Source organism: Malaclemys terrapin, chromosome 18 (assembly GCF_027887155.1).
Source record: "Malaclemys terrapin pileata isolate rMalTer1 chromosome 18, rMalTer1.hap1, whole genome shotgun sequence".
Lineage (NCBI taxonomy): Eukaryota > Metazoa > Chordata > Testudines > Emydidae > Malaclemys > Malaclemys terrapin.
The window spans coordinates 12935928-12957399 of NC_071522.1; the positions used below are offsets into that span (position 1 = coordinate 12935928).

Here is a 21472-nt window from a genome sequence, read left to right on the forward strand (position 1 = left end):
TAGCACCTGAGCACTATGTACCCACCTTCTATGTCCACATTTAATTTCCTCACCCACATACTATAGGGTATGCTTACTCTATAGGCTGGTATATTCATAGGTATTAATGTCAATTAGCTCATTCTCACGTGTCATTTCTGGCCTGAACCGGTCGTTGTTATTTCCATGCTCTTTGTGGCGTACCCATTAAGTGTAGAGGGCAATCGGTAAGCCACTTCTCTATGTCAAAGATCACAAACTTGCTTTAGCTCATCATCCATGCTAAAGGTCACAAACATATGTATGCTAACCTGCTTTAGCTCATACTGGATGTGGCCTGTAGGTTCCTTGAGTTACTGCCAAAATCCTCTAACACAAAGCTATAAATCTATTATCTATTATAATAAACAACAAACGCATAAGAAAGGAAATAACACTGCAAGCAAGCAGGCTAGACCTTATATTTCCAAATACAACACTGCTGGATTTGCTAACAAACTAATTAAAGCATAAGACCTCAACTAGGTAGTTATATAACTTACCGGGATGTTAACTTATAGCTTTTTTACTTTTAAATTCTCTGTTCCAAGCCTTGAATTTCATCCAAATGCTCCTGAGGCCCAAGTATGGCTACAGCTCATGTCAGACGGTATCAGTGAGTGAGGTATTTGCATGGCTTTGAAACTGCCCGTTAGCAAGCCAACTGGCTGAAAGCACTAAAAACTAGAGGTTTTAAATTGTTTTAGTGTATTTTACTGCTTTGTTCTTTCTCTCTTTAAGAGGACTGAAAAATAAATTCACAGGGGTCGCTAAACGCCCAACAAGTGTGTTTTGGAAAATGCATCAACATCACTGAGCACAGCAGTAATAATGAGAAATTTAGATCAGACCAGACCACTGATCCCGGAAGGCTATGAGGACTAAGAAAAGACTTGTGGCAGTTATTTTAATGAGCTCTAACTTGCAAGTGTAGCCAACGCCTGAGCTAACAAACCCATCTAAAATTCTGCTAGGTAACAAAAAGAACAGGAGTACTTGTGGCACCTTAGAGACTAACAAATTTATTTGAGCATAAGCTTTCGTGGGCTACAACCCACTTCTTCGGATGCAGCCCACGAAAGCTTATGCTGAAATAAATGTGTTAGTCTCTAAGGTGTCACAAGTACTCCTGTTCTTTTTGGGGAGACAGACTAACACGGCTGCTACTTTGTAACCTGCTATATAACAGTTCCCCCTAGTGTTCAACAGGTGCAATAAAATGGAAAAAAGGTTTCTCATTCTCACATAGTTCTATTGAGTTGCATACCTTAGTTCTTCCTGTGCCATTGACACATCAGACCGTACAGTTCCTCCACGGACTAAATCACTTGCCAGTTATGGGACTTTTTCCCTGGTGATCCCAGCACATCCAAGATCCTCCTGTCACTGTCTTCTGCCTGTTCTTTCTTGTCCTTTCTCACTTTCTCTTTCCTCCCTCGAATACCCAGCTGAATGTTTGCTTAGTGTGTCTCCCATCTTCCATATGATGTACCTCTCCCAATCATCTGAACCTTCTTTCTTTAATGATATTTTCTAACATGTCCTGCTCTGTCAGCTCCCTTCCTCTCACATCTGTTATTTTATTATTCTATAAAATGTATTGTCTCTTCCACAGGCATCTGTGATGAGAAGCCTCTGATCTCTGCCATTGGCCAAGTCTCTGCTCCATACTGTAGCATGCTCAGCACATTCACATGGTATCATCTTCTCTTTAGTTTGATGGGGAGACTTCTGTTTGACCAGATGTTGTTCATCTTTTCAAAATATGGTGTTTGCTTTTCCTCATCTTGCATGAATATGTTTAGCAAAGCCACCTTCAAACGTCATTACACTGCCCAGATAGCAGAACTCTTTTTACCTGTTTAATTTCTTTTCCATCCTCATACACTTTCGCATCTGTTGTCCAGTTTCTTACCTTCATAATCTTGATTTTCTCCACATTTATTTTCAATCCCATTTTTGCTGCTTCCTATTCTACCTCTGATGTAAGAGCAATCATTCTTGTTCCACATCATACTTAGTAAAGCAGTATCATCGGCGAAGTCAAGATCATGAAACTCATCTCTGCTAACTCATTTTACACCATCCACAATGCATTGTGTTGTCTGTTTCATCACCCAATTTATTGCTAATGCAAAGAGGACTGGTGATAACTCACACCCTCATCTAACTCTAGTCACAATATCAAACTACTGACCCTGTATTTCAGCACAGGGAGAAATGTACAGTATATAATTCAGTGACGCTTGCTGACTACACAAGAAAATGACTGTCATGGGGATTTCAGGAAAAACTCTCTCACTTTAAGTGTCAGCTCTTTATGGTAAAGACTCTTCTCATACACACTAATACTTCCATGTCAGACCTGGAAGGGATTAGGAGAGCTTGTCTGAATGCTTGAAGGTGAAATTGTCCTCCTAGATTATGTAATTTGCTAAGAAATCCCCAGAGTGCTTTCAATTTTGTTGCATGAATGTGGTTTACAGGATCTATGTAAAGTACTCCATTGTAGGATACAATGCTGGCATACTATCTGGCAATTAATGTTGACTACAGTTGAAACGAATGAAAGCAGCACAAGCAAAAATGACAGTATTAATGTTAAAGTCAGGTGGCTTCTCAGTACTAGTACCTCAATGTCAACACTGAGTGTGATGCAAAATGATCCGCAAAATGTTGCTAATACTCTGGGCACAAGACAAAAGGCTTGAATGGATTTTCTTTCTGCCTAACTTACTGCTGTTTCCAAAGAAGTAAGCATTTCCCTTGTAGTACTGTACACGACAGATAATCTTAACATGTGTCTTTTTGGGACAGAACCAAATTAGTCTTCTCCCCAGAGCAAGATTTCTTTATGGAATCTCCAGAGGAGAAAAAAGTGGTCAGAGAATCCACGTGGAGTACACTGTTCTCTTGTGGTGTTAAGCAAGTGGGTTAGAAACAACTGAGCCTTTGTGAAAAGCTGTGTTTGAAAAAGGCAGGATGGAAAGAGATAACAGATTAAAGCTACACAGAGGGGAAAAATTGACTCACTCCTCCCAGTTCTCATGAGCCTGAAAATTTCTGACAGGCTTCACTCACAGTTTGATGAGGTGTGCAGGAGACCTAGCCATTTCGGGCACTAGGAATACCCATTCACACTAATGCCTAAGAGAAAAAATGTTTTTGAAGCTTGTTGGAAGTATGAGGGAAGCCAGTCAAACTTCCACTCTGAATTCCCCAGAAGAGACTATGGCTCTTGTCTGGGTGTTTATTCAAGTGAACGCAGATTTCCTGGAAATCACAGAGGATACACCTTTAGTGTCCAAGGAAAACAGAGAGGGGAAAAGAAATATCTTAATTTGCTGAACATTAATTAATTAGAGGGTACAATTCTGGGAAGCTGCTGAGCATCCGCAACTCACAGACTCAGGCAAGAATTAGTTTCTTCAACAGATTACACATTTCCCATACATCTCTATGGGGACCTTATGTTCAGTCACACTAGTATGCCTATTCTTTGCTGGGGAGACATCAATTTTTTTTAGGAATGGAGTTATTTTTCTGAGGATAGAAATGAGCAAGATGACTCAACACACTGAGGTTTTTCTTAGCGTCCCTTTTTATTTTGCTGAAAATCCATCCACCTCACATAGTTTCTACCTCAGCAAACATATTTTTTAATACTTCTTTGCATTTTGACTATGAGAACTCATGCTGAACACTATAAGGCAAACAGTTTGAGAAAACTTTGGCAAACAGCATCCATTTAAAGCAAATGTGCATGTGTGTAGGTGTTCATCTGAGAAAAAAGGATGAGAATTTTAATTTTGTCCTTCATTTTTCCGTGAACTGGGTTAGACAAGTTAAGTAAAAGCAGACAAATTATTACATTATTTTTATGTAGAGCTGGTTTTGAATATTCTCATGCACTCTTATACACATACAGGTCTGTCACATCTTAGGCACATTTAACATGCGCAATTTCAGCTTTACACAGTCGGCAAAAACAAAAAAACAAACTGTTTCTGTAGTGCGGGCGATTCTACCCACAATTACACTCAATGTAATTTTGACTATACACGATTTTCGCTTTAGGCGCTGACTGTGGAACGTAACCACAGCGTAAGATGAGACAGACCTGTACTCAAAAGAAGATCTTTACTTACTTGGTTAGTTTATGGCCTTTCATTGCTATGAGGAAATCTCTCACAATCTCAGGACTTTGGAATCTGCATGGTGTTTTGGATATGTATTTCAATGTCTGCACAAGGTTGGAAAAAAACAGATTATTACACATTTATTTTTGCTTTGAGTCATATGAGATCTCTATGAAACAAGTTAGTTTATGAAAAATCTCCTCACTCCTTTTGAGAGAAGTCTGACTGGGGAATTTAGTTCTTTAACATCGTTCAGAAGGTAGAATGTGCTGTCATAATTGGCACAATCATTTGGATTTCCCTTGATTCACGAAGATCATATTAATTTTTGCTGAAAGTGTAAGCAACAGGCAGTATATAAAAAAGTAATTATGTGATGGCAATTATGCCAGCACTTATCTAGGAAACCCTTCTGAAGTTGGCCCATACAGAGAGACACGGTCTAATGCTGAAAGACAGGAACTCCTATGTTCTAACCCAACTTTGAGGGTTCCCTCTGTAGTGTTGGACAATCACTTGACCTCTCTGTAACTTCACTTGCCCATCTGTAAAATGGGGATAATATCTACCCAGATTTGTAAGTGCACTGAAGTGTATGGATGAAAGGTCCTTTTTTAGTGCTAAGCATTTAAACACATGCAATTCAAAGAGTATTCACCTGTAACACATTTTCTTTATTAATTTGAATGAAATATCTTAACTGGCAGATCAAATTGGGACCAAGGTATTTTTAACATCATCAGAGATTTAGAATGTTTTGTATATGTATAATTCTAACAATACAGAGGATTTCAAAACCTTGTTTAAAAAGGCATCCAGTTGTTAAAACCGAATTGAAGAAGAACCTTATCGTATTCATCCTTGGGACCATGTAAAGTTATTTTCTGCCAAGTGTTCATGAATTCAGTGCCAATGGTACTCTCACTGCCAGGCCATAAATAGCTCATTTGAGCTCCACAACTGAAACAAAGCCTTCCAGCATAAGGATGTTTTCATCTTTTACAGCTGAAAGCGTACTGTAATCGGCATATCTGGCAGTGCTTTCCCAAAGAGCTCAGAAGTTATTTATGCAGATCACAATTAAAAAAAACTTTGCAAGGATATTGTAGTAATTTATTCAGATATTTTCAGTGAGACAATTCACTTCCCTGCTCTGTTGACCTTTTACACTAACATACGCTTTAAAGGATATGTTATGCTTTGTTTCTCTGTTTAAATGAATGAGAATCCAAGATGACAGATAATACATCTTTCAACTTATCTGAGCCTGTCATCCTAACTAAATGGAAGGCTTGGTGAAGAATCCCTGCTTTAGTTTTAAAGTATATGAAGTATATTTTAAGTATATGAAGACTGCAGTTTACAGCTCCCTTTTTAATTTGACAATAACTTATGAGCTTTTGTGAGCATTGCTTGAAAAACACCCACTATAAGGAATTGGGATCAGAACAGGATTCCAGAGAATTCTTGCATTTTTCTGAAATAAAAAAGTACAAACATACTAAACATTACTATTATTTACCAATTTCCCCATTAAAATACCATTTTCTATTAGAGGAACACAGCGCTATTTCAATTCTATAATGATTTCTTTTCAAAACTCTGCTGCTTCTTCCATTAAAAAAATCAATTAAAAGTATAAAAATGTCATATTAGGGTCACATCAAAATTCAGTTCCTGTTTACTAAGATAGATCCAGCAACTGCAATACCAGTGGGCACATGCATGTGCAAAACTTGTGAGTCTGTATGCGTGATGGACAGAAATAATTCCATTAAGTTGAGTACCTAAAGCAAGTACACCTAGAATTAGTCTCTCTCTTTCTACTGGCACAAATAAATGTCTAAATGGCAAAATGCATGTGAAAGCATTTCATATACTGGCAACAATATAATTAAAGAGTTAAACTGTAAATTATGTTTAGACATAAATATAATCACAGAATGGTCATTTGCCCCATATATTTGAAACACATCAGAATGAGATAGTAAATCTCAATGTAAAATTAAATTAGATTTTTGTAAACTTCTGTTTTATCAAATCTAAGGCTTATAAATTGCAATTTTGTCCTTTCAGACAAAAAACAAACAAAAAAAGTAAGCCTGGATGAAATCTTGCTCGCATGAATAGTTCCCCAGCAGTCAATTCATGCAGGCCAGGAAAGCTGGAACTGGCCCAGTATTAACCATGCTGATATTAAAGACAATTCTCTTCCACGGCCACCAGAGGTCAGACTACAATTTTTTTAAGTAATTACATTTGATAAAGCTGCTAATTTAAGATATTCAGAACCATCCCATCATGTTAACGATCAGTAAATAATAGTTTTAAAGATTTTTCTAACAACACATCAAATATTTAATACTGAATTTACCCGTGACTGAATGTATAATTTAGTTAGACTGTGTAATCCAAGACAGTAGTTTGTTTTTTAGTTGGAGAATTTAATTTATTTGTTTTTAACAGAGAAATCTATAGACCATGTGAGTTCTAAACCTCAGGTCTGAAACTCCTAGCCTCCCTGGAAGTACAGATTCAAATACAGGCAGCATGTGCTGGCAGGCTTAAAAATATATTGAATGTAGTTTGCTGTGTTGAGGTCTTTTGAATGACACCTCAAAACCAGAGCCACAGCCTGTCTGCTCTCTATAAACATTAAAAATCCTTTGGCCGTTTTCATAAGAGCAGGAGTTTGTCCTTGTGTCCTTGACCAAAATTGCTCCTTTCCTCCATGATGGTGCACACCAGCCAGCCAGCACTTTCCAGCTGTATTTCAGTTGTGCTGTACGTGCGCAGCTTAAGCACCACTTTCAGATTTTCTGGGGAGGAAAGTTATATTACAAAAGTCAAATATGTATTTACTGAAACAACATTCATGAGTAGGAAAATTCCAAGACAATTTTGCATGTGTGATTGTAAATGATGAACACTGTGATACAAGCCAGCCTCTGACTTCTGTTAGGGTGCTAAGGGCTATAGCTCTACTCACTTCGTACATGATAGTGTTCAGATTCTGCTGGCCAGAGCTCTGTTTGTGTTTTCCACTATCTTTGCGCTGCTGCTTAAGATCGGTAAGTAACTGGAACACCTAAAAAGAAAAAAAAATTAAAAGATTTTTTTGAACTAGTTTAGCATTTTTTCTACTGCCATGTTTTAAACATGTGTTATTAAATATTACCAATCAACTACAAAAGATTGCCCTGCTAGTGACTGACTGTGGGATTAAAATGGAGACATTTTGGTAATGGAAAAATTATTTGTATACAAGAAATGATGAGACAGCAGATCGTTCTAAATTATGGTTATTGGTCTTGAATTACACCTCTACCTCGATATTAACGCTGTCCTCGGGAGCCAAAAAATCTTACCGTGTTATAGGTGAAACTGCGCTATATCGAACTTGTTTTGATGCGCACCAGTGCGCATCCCCGCCCCCCCGGAGCACTGCTTTACTGCGTTATATCCTAATTCGTGTTCGTTATATCGGGGTAGAGGTGTATGTTGAACAAAAAGATGTAGGAAGTGTTGGACCAAAGCCTGTAGATATTTGAATGGACTATCAGCACTTGTTGAAGCCTTACCCAAAAGCCCCCATGGAAAAAGTGGTTACCAGAATGAAACTATCAGCCACTTAACTCTATTCCGTGCAACTGCTGGCTATGTGCCACACCCTGCAGCTCTCAATTGAAACTCCCACTGAAATCAATGTGCCTGTTGCTGGAATACCGGCTGCAGGATATGGCCCTATGTTATAGTATGTAATGTGTGTATACGGATTAACCTACAATATTAAAAGAAAAATATTCAAAATATTCTGTTTTACAGAAACTTAAGTGTGCTGTAGGTTCAAGAAGAATGTGTGCCCTACAATTGTGTTTCTGTAACGAGCCTACAAAATTAGAGCCTGATGCTGCAAACACGACTAAGTGTAGTGGTGCTCCGATAAATTCACTTCAGTGGGGCTGCTTGCAGTGAGCACTATGCTTACTAGTAAGTATTTCTGGGATCAGCTTAGCAGGGTGCTCAGATGCCACAGTGATAAGTATGGTATAAAAACTTCAATAGATTTTATTAGTACACGAGTTCCTTAGAAAAAATCAATACAAGCAGCAATATTGTTGAAAAAAGAGTAATAAAGACGTCTCCACATTTTTGAATGCTCAAAACTGTAGGAATGAAATTAACTATTTGATGTTTTATGTAATAAGAATTTTTAAACTAAATTATGTTTCAGTTTCTAAACTAAAGTATTGACAAACCTACTACACTGTTGCTACATCTTCTTGCATGACAGTCAGAACTGTAGTAAAATGTAAAGACAACTTCTGTTATTCTTTTTGGCCCCAATGCAGCAAAGCACTTAGGCTTCAGTGGTTCACATGCTTAAGTGCTCCCAGCCAGGCTGTGGGAGGCATTCAGTACAGAAATGTTTTAAATCATCTATTTAAAATTCCTTTTATACTCTGTGAAAGTTCTGTGTTCACAGAGAGCCCCCGCAAATGCATCCTTATGGGTCATCACTGATACCAAGAGTCTCCATGCCCTGATACCAAGAGTCTCTTCTGATGCATATATTGTCCTGGAATAAGGCATTCTGGCACGTCACTAATGAGCTCAGAAGAGGGAGTAGATTTTAAGTCTAAAAAAGAATTCTCTAAATATTTAGTTAAAAAACAGTTTTTCTCTATCTAAGCATTTATACTGTACTCATTATATTCGGGCCCAGAGTAGCAGATGGTATTATTTTTAAGGTTGCAATAGACCAAAAATAAATACTGCTTACGTGCCCCATTTCTGAATTGTCTGTTGTAATTTTTAAACTTACTTTAACAGCAATGCTGCTTGCTGCCTTAAATTCTGGATCCCTAACCACAGATCCGTATTAAACTACAATTGCATTGCCTGGGAACAACTTGGCTACTTGTGCACTTATTGTGAGTGCCTTCACCTCATGCCTCCCAATATGTTCAAAGCTGATAACAAAATCTAAGTAATGGACACTCTTCTATTTCTGCTTCCTTAGTTTTTAACACGCCCCACTCAAGTTTCACTTATAAATCCCATGGCCTTGTAAAAATTATTGTAAAAATTGGTTCATAGAACAATGAAATATGATGAGCAATGTTACCAGTAACTCTGCCATTACAGCAAATGTTGCTATAACTGATCTTCAGACAAAGTGCAGTCTTTATATACTAAATACAGTACAAGTAAATATAACCAAACTGGGACTTGAAAGAGGACACTGATTCCACAAACCTACATACAAATAAATATCAGGTTAAATGAGGGAAAGTGAATTAGAGCTGCATTTACACTTTACTTATTCTAACCAATGCACTACTCTTTTGTAATATTTTCTCTTATAGAAGGAGATAGGGAAGAAAGTATATTGTGCAAGATTCCCCCTGCCTTCATCTTCGTCAGCACAGTTCCTTCAACACTAGTTGGCATTTTCTAACTGTGGTCAAGAGAAACATGACTAGCCCTAATCCTATGTGGGATATCATTTCCTATAATTTTGCACATCTATAGCACCTGCCACCTGAGGATCTCAATACACTGTGAACACATTAACGTTATACCACAGTACATACCAATACACTACTGAGACGGGCAAGTGTTGTTTGCAGATGATGAAAATGAGGCACAAACAGGTGAAGCAACTAGCCCAAGGAAATCTTTCAAAGAATCAGGGATAGAACCCAGATCTCTTGACTCACAGTCGTGTGCTTCATTCAGACATTTTTAATGCAAAATATTAGCTTGGCACTGATTGAGTTAGACACCCTCGTCAAGCTGCAATTGAAGAAACGAAGGCACAAATAGCAGCCCAAGAGAAAGAGGATACTAGTTTTAGAGGAATCTGTAAACAGAAGAGTGCTGAAAAATGTGCTTAAAATGCTTACAGCTGCAGACACTGCAAATCCCTTCCTGAAAAGAATTAAAAAGCTATATGTGCTGAGACAACTATGCTGAGAAAGGGAAATGGTGAATGAGCAGTCTCATCAGTAATTCCATTTGCCACTTCCTTTCACTTTCTCACTCAGCACATATGGGTACATATGGCAATAGTGGGGAGGCATTGAGGCTAAGATGATGATGGCACAGACCAAGGGACAGAAAGTGGTTTTAATAAGTGCAGATATTTAGTGCATATAATTAAGGGTCCGATCTTGCAAAGTGATCAGCACATCACTGCACTGGGCCCTTGTTCTGGGGTGCCAGAAGATTTACACAATGCAAGAATTCTTCTTGTACATGAAAGGTAGGATCCATACCAAATGCTACCATAACATCCTGGCATGTTGAAAAGGAATACAGAGAAGAATTGGAAAGGTCTGATTCTGCAGCAAGCCATAATTTCTTCCATACTTCTTGCTTTCCATTCTGAGATGGTAGATTTTTTTAAATAGATATTTAATACCACACTTACATCCTCTGACATAAAACCATGGGCTATTTTCTATTTCTTAAACAATAAGATTCCTTCCAAATATTTCATTAAAGATCTTCTAATGACTGACAGGTGGCATACTCTGCCCTCGTCAAACACTTCAAGACTTAGCTCAAAATCAGGATGAAATGGATATATAACCCCAAAACTTCAGCAAGGAAATAATCTGAAGAAAAATGTATGGTTTTTAAAGCCTTTAAAAAAAATGCACTGAAATCCGCAAGTTACCTGATTGAATTTGCACCTCATACTAATGTCACATTTCCATCTTACCATCACCAAAAAGGCATTTTCACTCTGAAGACTGTAAAAAAGGCTCAGTAAGGCCTTCTCTTCACTAAGAAAAAAAAAGGTGTTTTCTTAACTAACATGGTAAAATCTTAATGAAGACAAGGCAGTTGTAGTTCTCATATGTGTTAGCAGGTCAAGGTAAACCCTAGGCTCCCCTCTAGAGTTTACCTGGCCCCACTAACACATTTCCAAACAACAAACTATTTGCCATTACTGAGATTTTACCATGTTAAGAAAAGACATTTTTTCTGTAGTGTGGACTTACTCCAAGATCTTTTAAAACCAAGCTGTAAGAGACTTACAAAGAGCTTTTTTTTTTTAAAGCACCGACTTTAATTTCAGTAGGTACGGCAGAGAGTTCTGAGCTTCAGGATGGTTCAAGTTAAGCATGAAATAGTGACCCTGTTATCAGCAGCCGTTTCAGAAAACATCTGGATTGATTTTTTTTTTTTTTTTTGCAAAGATTTCCTCCAGTTCTAATTCTGTTTTTCTCTGCAACATGAAAATGGATTCAGCAGTTGATCACAGAAATGTAGGGCTGGAAGGGACCTTGAAAGGTCATCTAGTCCAGCCCCGTGCTGAGGCAGGAACAAGTATACCTAAGCCCATTCCTGACAGGTATTTGTCTAACCTGTTTTTAAGAACAGGGATTCAAAACGACCCTTAGAAGCCTGTTTCAGTACTTAACTATCCTTGTAGTTGAAAGGCTGTTCCTAATATCAAACCTAAATGTCTCTTGCTTTAGACTAAACCCAATAATTCTTGTCCTATCTTCAGTGGATATGAAGAACAATTGATCATCCTCCTCTTTATAGCAACTATATTTGAAGACAGTTAGTAGGTTTCCCCTCAGCCTTCTCTTTTCAAGATGAAATATGCCAACTTTTTTTTTTAACCTTTCCTGTTAGGTCAGGTTTTCTAAACCTTTTGTCATTTTTGTTCCTCTCCTCTTCTCTCCAATTTGTCCACATCTTTCCTCAAATGTGCACCCAGAACTGGACACAGTATTTCAGATGAGGCCTCACCAGGGCTGAGTAACATGGGACAATTATCTCCCATCTTTTACAAACAGGACTCCTATTAACACACCACAGAATAATATTAGCTTTTCCCACCATAAACCCCAGATCCTTTTTAGCAGTACTACTGCCTAGACCAGGGGTTGGCAACGTTCGGCACGCGGCTCGCCAGGGTAAGCACCCTAGCGGGCCGGGCCAGTTTATTTACCTGCTGACACGGCAGGTTCGGCCGATCACGGCCCCCAGTTGCCGCGGTTCTCCGTCCTGGGCCAAAGGGGGCGGTGGGAAGCGGCGCGGGCCGAGGGATGTGTCGGCTGCGGCTTCCTGCCACCCCCATTGGCCCGGGACAGCGAACCGCGGCGAGTGGGGGCCGCGATCGGCCGAACCTGCCGCGTCAGCAGGTAAATAAACTGGCCCGGCCCGCTAGGGTACTTACCCTGGCGAGCCGCGTGCCGAACGTTGCCAATCCCTAGCCTAAACAGTTATTCTATTTTGTTGTTCTGCATTTGAGTTTTCCCTCCCAAGTGTAGTACTTTGCACTTGTCTTTCTTGACTTTCATCTTGCTGAATTAAAACCAATTCTCCAATTTGTCGAGATCCTTTTGAATTTCAATCCTGTCCTTCGAAGTGCTTGCAATCCCTCCCAGCTTGGTGTCATCCGTAAATTTTATAAGCATACTCTCCACTCCGTTATTCAAGTCATTAATGAAATATTGAATAGAACTGGACCCAGGACTGACCCCATTTGACCCCACTAGATATGTCCTCCCAGATTGACAGTAAACCATTATTAAATACTCTTTGAGTATGGTCTTTCAACCAATTATGCACCACCCATATAGTAATTTCATCTAGACTACATTTCCCCAGTTTGCTTACAAGAATGTCATGTGGGACCGTGTCAAAAGCATTACTAAAATCAAAATATATTATGTCTACAGTTCCCTCACATCTACTAGGTCACTAACTCAGTCAAATCATACCAGACCAACCTACTCTTGAAAATCCACGTTGGCTATTATTTATTACCTTATTATCCTGTAGGTGCTTACAAATTGATTGTTTAATAATTTGTTCCAGTATCTTTCCATGTATTGATATTATGGTGATTGCTTTATAATTGCTTGGGTCCTCTTTGTTCCTCTTTCTAAAGATAGGTACTGTGTTTGCTCTTCTCCAGACATCTGTGACCTCACCTGTCCACCAGAGTTCTCAAAGATAATCGCTAACAGTTCTGAGATTGCTTCAGCTAGCTCCTTAAGTACCCTAGGGTGAATTTCATCAGGCCTACTGACTTGAATACATCTAGTTTATCTAAACATTTTTTAACCTGTTCTTTCACAGTTCAGACTTATGCACCTTTCCCCTTGTTGTTAATATTAATTGTGTGAAGTATCTGGTCACTATTAACCTCATTAGCAAAGAATGAAGTAAAATAGGCATTAAACACCTCAGCTTTCTTGATGTCATGTATTCTTAACTCTCCTTCCCCACTAAGTAGTGGACCTACACTTTCCTTCATCTTTCTCTCACTCCTAACTCACTTATAGAACCGCTTCTTATTGCCTTTTATGTCCTTTTCTAGGAGTAACTCAATTTGTGCCTTAGCCTTTGTGATTCTATCTCTACAGGCTCACGCTATTCTTCTGTACTCATCCTTAGTAATTTGTCCATGTTTCCACTTTTTGTAGGATTAATTTTTTATTTTCATGTATCATTCTCTTGGCTGTATATTCATTTCTGTCTTAAGACTGGTTTAAAAATGTCCATTTAGGCATTACTTTCCTCAGGTACAAAGTTGACAACTTTAAAGATTTTGGGCCTGATGAGAGAACAGTATAACTGCAAAGAAACCAGGGCAGTTGCCCAGATGTAAAACTGGTGTAAAAGAGAATCTGACCCCAGGTTATGAATACTGCATACAAACAAAGTAAGGGTATTCAGCAAATTGGTAACATAAAAATGTGGGAGAAGAGAAAAGATAATCATTAAAATTATTGATGTTTTGAAGGACTATTTTCTCATGGATTTGAGGACACACATACAACACTAATATTTGGGTTTGGGGTTTTTTTGTTTTTTCACAGATTTGGGATCAAACCCTGCTCACATTCACCATGCAAACAGTAGAATAAGAACTTGTCTAGGTCCCCTTTAAAGCCAGGAATAGACCCCATTTTACCAAACCTATAAAAACAAAAAATTCAAATGTGAAAAATCAAAAGTTATACACAAATCTCCTTAATTCCCTGGTTACAACTCCCTGGAGACATTATTTGTATTTGGACCAGGACATGCTCTCATTGACATCAAAAGGAGTATAAATTGTCAGTTTAAAATCATGGTACAAATAAACTTACCTCAAAGTTACTCAGCAATGCAGCATTTGCGTCTTTCCTGGAAAACAAAAAAATTATGCATGTCTCAAATGAAACTGTCAAAAATCTATTCTCTATTCTTTGCTGATCTGTGTGGACACTAAAAAAAAAAAAGGAACACTTCTTGTTAATTTCTGAGATTTTTTTTTAATAAAATCTTCAGGATCACAATTCTGTTAAATCCTCTATAATTTCTGGCTATTGCTGTTTTTCGGAGTTACTTATTTTTGCACACTCCAAATGCAGCTATTACACAAACTAACTGTTTAAGAATATTTGGCTACAACTTAGTCCACAAAGCATCAGGAAGTGTTTAACTTGCACAACAGAATCCTCTGAACTGGGACACCCCAAGGAATGGCTTATCATCCTAATTAAGAACCTGCCCCATTACTCCAGGATTAGATAAAACTCCCTGAGTGAAGAGTGATAGGCAGAACCATTACAGAAGACTATTATAAAAAAGAAAAAAATATACAGTACACAATAGAAATGAAAGAATAAAATATTCATTGCACTTCATCTTTATTTTGTTCTTTTAATGTTTATTTGACAAGTTCTACACTAGCAGACTGAAGTTTAGAGCTTCCCACTAACCAAATGCTTCCCTATTAAGTGAAACGTATAATAATTCTATCCCAATTAACCAAGAATCATTGACATTCACTATCATTAGCCTAAACAGGTTTGCTCTGAGTTAAGCATGCCCTAACTAAGTAGAGGATGCTGTAATTTTATTTTCTAAAATAAATAAATAAATAAATGTTATGTAGAAAAACTAGCCAAGAGCACAATACATTCTGCTGAGCAAACGGACAGTAGTAACAACAACAGAAAGTTACCATACAAAACACACAAAAAACGCTTTTCTCTGAGGTCTGTGTTGCACCATATAAAAAGGTAGAATGTATTGTCAAGTAGTCAACTGTTTGAATAGAACTGTCACATTCATCACATTCAAACAAGCTAAATGCCTTCCACAAACTTCCATAGGTGCTATTATTGATTTTAAATGAAAGGGACCTCCTAAGCTGACTCGAGAGAATCTTCAGCAAGTAAGCTTACACACACACACACATCAGTTTTCATTCATGTTTTACGAACCATATCACTTTTGTTTATTTGGTAAATGCAGTTCTTTGGAATCTTTGCATTCAGTCAATCGCCACAGAAATCTTTATGGATGAGGACATTCTTTGTTATAAATAATAATAATGCCATGGAAGAATCACATATAAAATCATCCAATTAAAAAAGTGAGATGATTATGTGCAGTAAACACAAGGTTTGCAGGATGTGGGTCTTTTTAAACTACATTTAAGTCAAAGGATTGGTTTGTTTTTAAAACTGTACACCTCTACAGTTCAGGGCCTTTTAGGGCACAATGGCTTAAACTGTTTTCATGTACCAATGTGTGCCAAACCTAAACCCATCCAGACCTTGGATCTTCCCAACATTTTATATTTTGACAGGCTAGTAGGATTTTAAACTGAACAATACACTAGAAACATTATTGCTAGTGTGCTTATTCAAGTTGAGTTACCTCTTTATGAAAAACTGGCACCGTTTATAAAGTATAGACTTCAGTTTTCACATCTGTCCCAGCCCTCTTATGGGTAATAAAAAATAACCAACCAAAAGATTTAAAGAAAAGAATGTACATAAAATACCAGAACTTATTTTATTTTTTATATCAGTTCGATATATAGTTTTATATCAGATGTCTAAACATAGCACTCCGCTGACTCAGAGTTGAACGGAAAAGGAAAACTGACTTGATTTCAACACCAACTCTGTGATGTATTAGAGTCCCTTCAAGAGTTATCAATGGCCTTAATTGCTGTACTAAGTGAAATATTACTGAAAGATTTTTCTTGATATAATACTATTTATTTTACTGTATGGGAGCCCTTATTTTTAAAAAATTATTATTGGCACCTTATGCTTCTAACATTGAAACTACATTCCATTTCTAAACCAAAACATTTTGTGAACTTTTTTTGGGGGGGGGGGGGGAGAGAGGGGGAGGAATATAACAAATGTTCATCTTTGAATTTCGAGAGCTTTGTGACAATTTTATCTGAAGATTTTCTTCTTCTAAGGACTGCTTGAGGAACAAGATGGGGGTGTTAGTTCATTAGGCCCCAACAGGGCTGAGAGTTCTACATGGGGTGGACTGCACAATATTCCCACCACATTCAATGGGTCTCAGCACTGGGCAAAGGTCCACTCCCACGGACTCACTGCAGGATCAGGGTCCTGCAACCACTTACACACATACCTAACTTTACTATCATGAGCAGTCGCATTGAAATCAATGGAGCCATGCTCAGCTGTAGAGTTAAGCATGTGCATAAGTGTTTGTTTGCAGGATCAGACCCCCAGTTATGATAGGTCCTATTCATCAAAGGAATGAGTAGGAATTTTTCAATGGGCCAGATCCTGTCACATGTTGAATAGCCCCTTATGTCCTGATCCTGCTAATTGCTTTGTGCATACACAGACGTCCTTCTAAGTACAGTAGCTTCCAGGGCAGGGGCATTACTCTAAAAAGTGCAACTCGGTTTAAGGCTGACAGAATACGGTCCTATATTTTTAATAAAAACAACACCCCTCTTCAGTATCCACCTCTAAATTTCACTAAGTAGCTTTAATTATAAGAATGGAGAGACCGCGTCTCAGATAGTATAGAACACTGTTAGGTCCACTGATGTCAGTGAAGAAGCTATGCCGACATACATCAGCTGAGATTCTAGTACCTTAATACCCATATTTATCAGAAATCAGTGCTGTATGTATGTAGATAACAGCACAACTCAACATTTATGAAACTTGCTTTCTATAAAGACTAGTTTAATAATTATCTCTAGAATTCATTTTTAAACTTCAAAATAGATTAAATGAAAAATTAGATTATTTTGTGCCTCAGAGATATTGCCAAAATGGTAGTTTAACTTTTTGGAAGTGAGTACTACTGCCTATTTAGAAATATATAGGTTTGTGTTGTATACATGCACAGCACCCAGATATAAAACAAATTGCTGGAGTTCCTAGCACTACTGCCCTGAACCAGCACTCTTCCGCTGTAGTAACTTTCTGGTTTGTTTGTTTTGATTTTTAATTTTGTTTCATGTTTTTGTTTATTTTTGTTTGTTTGCCTTAATTGCTTTGAAGGTTTGTAGGCTAGGCAAGAATTTGACTTGCCTCTTGTGTTTCGAATTGTAGGCACATGCAGATTATGTTTCTATCCTCTCTGTGCCAGTCTGCTCCATTCTTGCAAGCAGGCATAAAGGTCCCCAAGGAGCCTCAAAAGCAAGATTTGGATTTGACTTTATGGCAAGAACAGAGAAAAGATGGGGAGAATGTTATATCCATGCACGTCTGACTAGAAAGGATGGTTTTATTAGAGGGTTAAAACTATTCGCATGGTGTTTTACTCAAATAGATGTTTCAGCAACATTTTTCCAGCAAACAAAAATGCAGTTTCTCATTAGAAAACTGTTAACAAACTGTCCAAGAGCACTGGCCTAATCTGGAGTATCAATACCTAAATAATTACAGTTTTTAACATATTCAAAGTATTTTGCCTCCTTGCCTCCCCAATGTTCCTCTTAAATTTACACAGGGAGAAAGTGAGGTGATTATTAGATTTGGGGTGCAACAAAGCACTGCACCCACCATGCAAAGCTACTACCCTTCGTATATTTCATGGGTCCACATAGTACTTTGCAGCCATGTCCTGCATCCCACCTCAATTCTGCATCAGTGCAGGATGATACTACATAGCACGGATGAGGTCAGAAAACAATTATTCTGATGTGGTATCGTGATGGGAAGCACTAGATGTCAAGGTTCAGCCTTGGCAGAGTACAGACCCCTGTGATTTTGGGACACAACACTGTCAAAGTGCAAACACCACCACCTTCTGCAGCCCTGACCTTGGCCACGGAAGCAGCTGGCAAATGGGTGAGGGAGAACCCTCACTCCCACAGGTTTAAGGGGCAATTTCACCTCACCTCACCAGCCCTGTGGGGTCAGGATCCCACCTCCTACACAAAATTCTCAGTCAGCCCCAACGGAAAGGGAAGCCCCCAGAAAACAACTCACACACCATGCTCAGCTCCCCGTTCAGACAGATCCCAACCAACGGGGGTGGGGGGGTCCCCTTATCCTTTAAAGTCCACATCCCACTCCTGTAGCCAGACCCCGCCCCAAGAGGAGCTCCCCTATAGCCAAACCCCCCCAGAGGGGATCCCCTCCCCCAGCTCCCCCTCCAGCCAGACACCCCCCAAGCGGGGCTCCCCTCCCTCAGTTCCCCCCGCAGGCAGACGCCACCCCCAAGAGGGGCTCCCCTCCCCCTCCAGCCAGACCCCCCCAATTGGGGCTCCCGTCCCCCAGCTCCCCCTCCAGCCAGACGCCCCCCCCCAGCGGGGCTCCCCTCCCCCAATTCCCCCCGCAGGCAGACACCACCCCTAAGAGGGGCTCCCCTTCCCTTCCAGCCAGACCCCCCACAGGAGGGGGTCCCCTTTCGGTGGGTGCTCGGCCGGCGGGGGGAGGGAGGGGCTCCCTCAGTTCCCCCTCCAGCCAGACCCCCCCCCCCCAGGAGAGGCTCCCCCTCCAGCCAGACCCCCCCCCCAGGAGAGGCTCCCCCAGCTCCCCCTCCAGCCAGACCCCCAGGAGGGGGTCCCCTTTCGGTGGGTGCTCGGCCGGCGGAGGGGAGGGAGGGGGTCCCTCAGCCGCGCCCACGCGGCGCCCGGGAGCGGCCTACACGCGCGCCGAGGCTCCTTACACTTCCATCTCGTCCACCCGCCGCCTCCTGCCCGCCGGCGGAGCCGCACGCCGAGGCCGCCCCCGCCCCTAGAGCTCTAGGCCCCGCGGAGCCGCGCACTGGGGCCTCCTGGCGGAGCTCGGCGCTGGGGCCGCCTGACTCAGAGCGCGCAGCCCTGGGGCCCTTCTACTGTTGTGGTCCGCGGCGGGGGCCCATCCCCATCGCCTGAGAGACCCGCAGAGGCAAAAGTATTGAATCCAAGTTACTCTGGGAGAAGCAGGGGCAAAAAGCGATACTTGCATTGGCCGGGAATCGAACCCGGGCCTCCCGCGTGGCAGGCGAGAATTCTACCACTGAACCACCAATGCAGGTGATAACAAAAACACTCACTACCCTCTACTTAATTTAAAAGCGATTGACTGATTCTCTGGTTTTTGTTTTCCATATACACTGACCGAAATGTGTCCAATATATAGAAGCCTTTCACAAATGCCCTGAAAATTCACTCACCTATCTTCAAAATATACTTGTCCCCCTTTTATCCTGACAATACTTTTTTTGGGAGGAGGAGGTGAGAGGGAAGAATATTCCACTTGCCTATTAAAAAATTAATTAGTCACTGTGGATAGAAAACTCAGTACATATAGAAGCCTTGCAAAAATGTCCTGGAATGTCATTAGCTCTGGTTCCAAAACTCTTGGCTACCCTTTACCAGGATAATAATGGTGGGGAAAAACATATCTCACTTGTCCATCAAATCAAAAAATTATTGACTATGTGCAAGCAGAATTTTGCTAGTTCTGCAACAGATATATAAAACCTCCCATTCCCACCCACCCACTTCTATGTGTATTTCATCATCCAGGTCATAAGCACTCTCAATCCCCTTTTCTCCCCTCCCTCCTCTTGCACCCCTTTGTATACATATTGTATTACATTTTGTATGGTCTTCTTTAATCCCAGAGAAAACTAGATCCACTCTGCTGAGTAGATACAGTTGAAAATCCCATTGGCTAGGGCAGGCAAAATTCTGCCTGGGCCACTGGCTGCGAGGCAGGAGTAGATGAATACAAGGAACAGCTTCTTCTGTTATTGATCTGCCATTCAAGAATCTATGTATAAACAGTACAGCAATGATTCCTCCAACAACAGGCACAAAGTGCTTGTTTCTGGGGCTGCACAGGGAATTCACAGTCTTGCAGGGACTCAAACTCATAAGGATAAGATTTACCCATGGGCATTTTTAGTAAAAGTCATGGACAGGTCAGGGGCAGTAAACAAAAATTCACGGCCATGTGACCTGTCCATGACTTCTCCTATATAGCCCTGACTAAATCTTTGGTGTTTTGGGGGGTTCCGGGTGTGCAGCTGCTGCTCTGGAGCGGGGGGTCTCGGCTAGTGCGTCTGTTGGGGGGGCCTCCGGGGTGCCCACTGGTGTGCCTGCTGGAGGGAGGGCTGGCACAGCAGGGGATGGCCCTGCAGGCTTGGGATCATGGCAGCCGCCACTGCTGCCGGGGGGCTGCTTGGGACCGCCGCTGCTGCTGGTGGGGGACAGCCCTGCCAGGTTAGGACTGATGCATTGCTGCTGGCGGGGGGTGGCCCAGGACCGCCGCTGTTGTGGGGGCAGTGCGGCTGACCCAGGGGCCACCTGAGGGCCACCTCTGCTCCAGCGGCCCTGAGGTCAGTCATACTTGCCAGTTGCAGAAGACACAGAGGTCCCAGGAAGTCACGTAATCCGTGACAGACTCACAGCCTTACTCATAAGCCACTGTGAGTAAATTTAGCACCCAACTTGTTCTCCAGCATCAGGACCTGAAAGGAGGCAACTCCACGTGCCCCCACTGGCTTAGGGCCTTGCTCTTAGGTGGGATGCTGCACACTATCAGGCCACCTCTGCCAACCCTTAATGATCCAGACAGGCGACCCAACATGCAGTGTTGTGTCTTAAGAACAGTCAGCCTTTTATCAGTGCAAAGGACTGAAATATGAATGGATCTCAGGAGCCTGGATCAATAGACTAGATATCAAGTTAGCATCGCTATTCTTTTTAGTGTGGCATGCAGGGTAGTTGTAGCCGAGCTGGTCCCGGGATATAGAGACAACTCACTCACTTTGTCATTCTTTTTCAGGCCCGGATTCCGTAATCCTGGAGTAATAATACCGAACAGGCAGAGAGATGCCCTGTAACTTCTCTGTTGGTTGGAGCAAGTCTCCAGATTGCTGCCTGCGATCCTACGTGTGCATCTGCTCCCAGTTTGATGAAGGGGAAGAAGAAAGTTATGTTTCTTTTGGGAATACAGTGCTTCCAGATTGTATTCATTTTTCAAATTTTTTTCAACTGATCTGTTCACCTCTGCCTCCACCTTCCCTATAATACCATTAGATTTGGGATTCAACATCCT

General features: G+C 40.7%; 1 protein-coding gene and 1 non-coding gene across 3 annotated transcripts in view; both read right to left on the reverse strand.

Moving 5' to 3' along the window:
• The window catches only part of CRCP (CGRP receptor component), a 38535-nt gene extending 19120 nt beyond the window's left edge, over nucleotides 1–19415 (reverse strand). The window contains exons 1-4 of one of the 2 annotated variants that reach the window (XM_054008344.1): nucleotides 19371–19415; nucleotides 14285–14321; nucleotides 7147–7245; nucleotides 4167–4261 (exon numbers count right to left, since the gene is read on the reverse strand). In XM_054008344.1, the coding sequence (XP_053864319.1) occupies nucleotides 4167–4261; nucleotides 7147–7245; nucleotides 14285–14321; nucleotides 19371–19372 (233 nt within the window). In that variant the 5' untranslated portion in view covers nucleotides 19373–19415. Of the gene's footprint in view, nucleotides 1–4166; nucleotides 4262–7146; nucleotides 7246–14284; nucleotides 14322–19091; nucleotides 19327–19370 lie in introns of those variants that run through there. The other variant, XM_054008343.1, reaches the window with a different exon arrangement.
• TRNAG-GCC (transfer RNA glycine (anticodon GCC)) lies at nucleotides 19368–19438 on the reverse strand. The gene has a single exon. It is a non-coding gene; the product is annotated as a tRNA-Gly (tRNA).
• Nucleotides 19439–21472: the final 2034 nt, after the last annotated feature.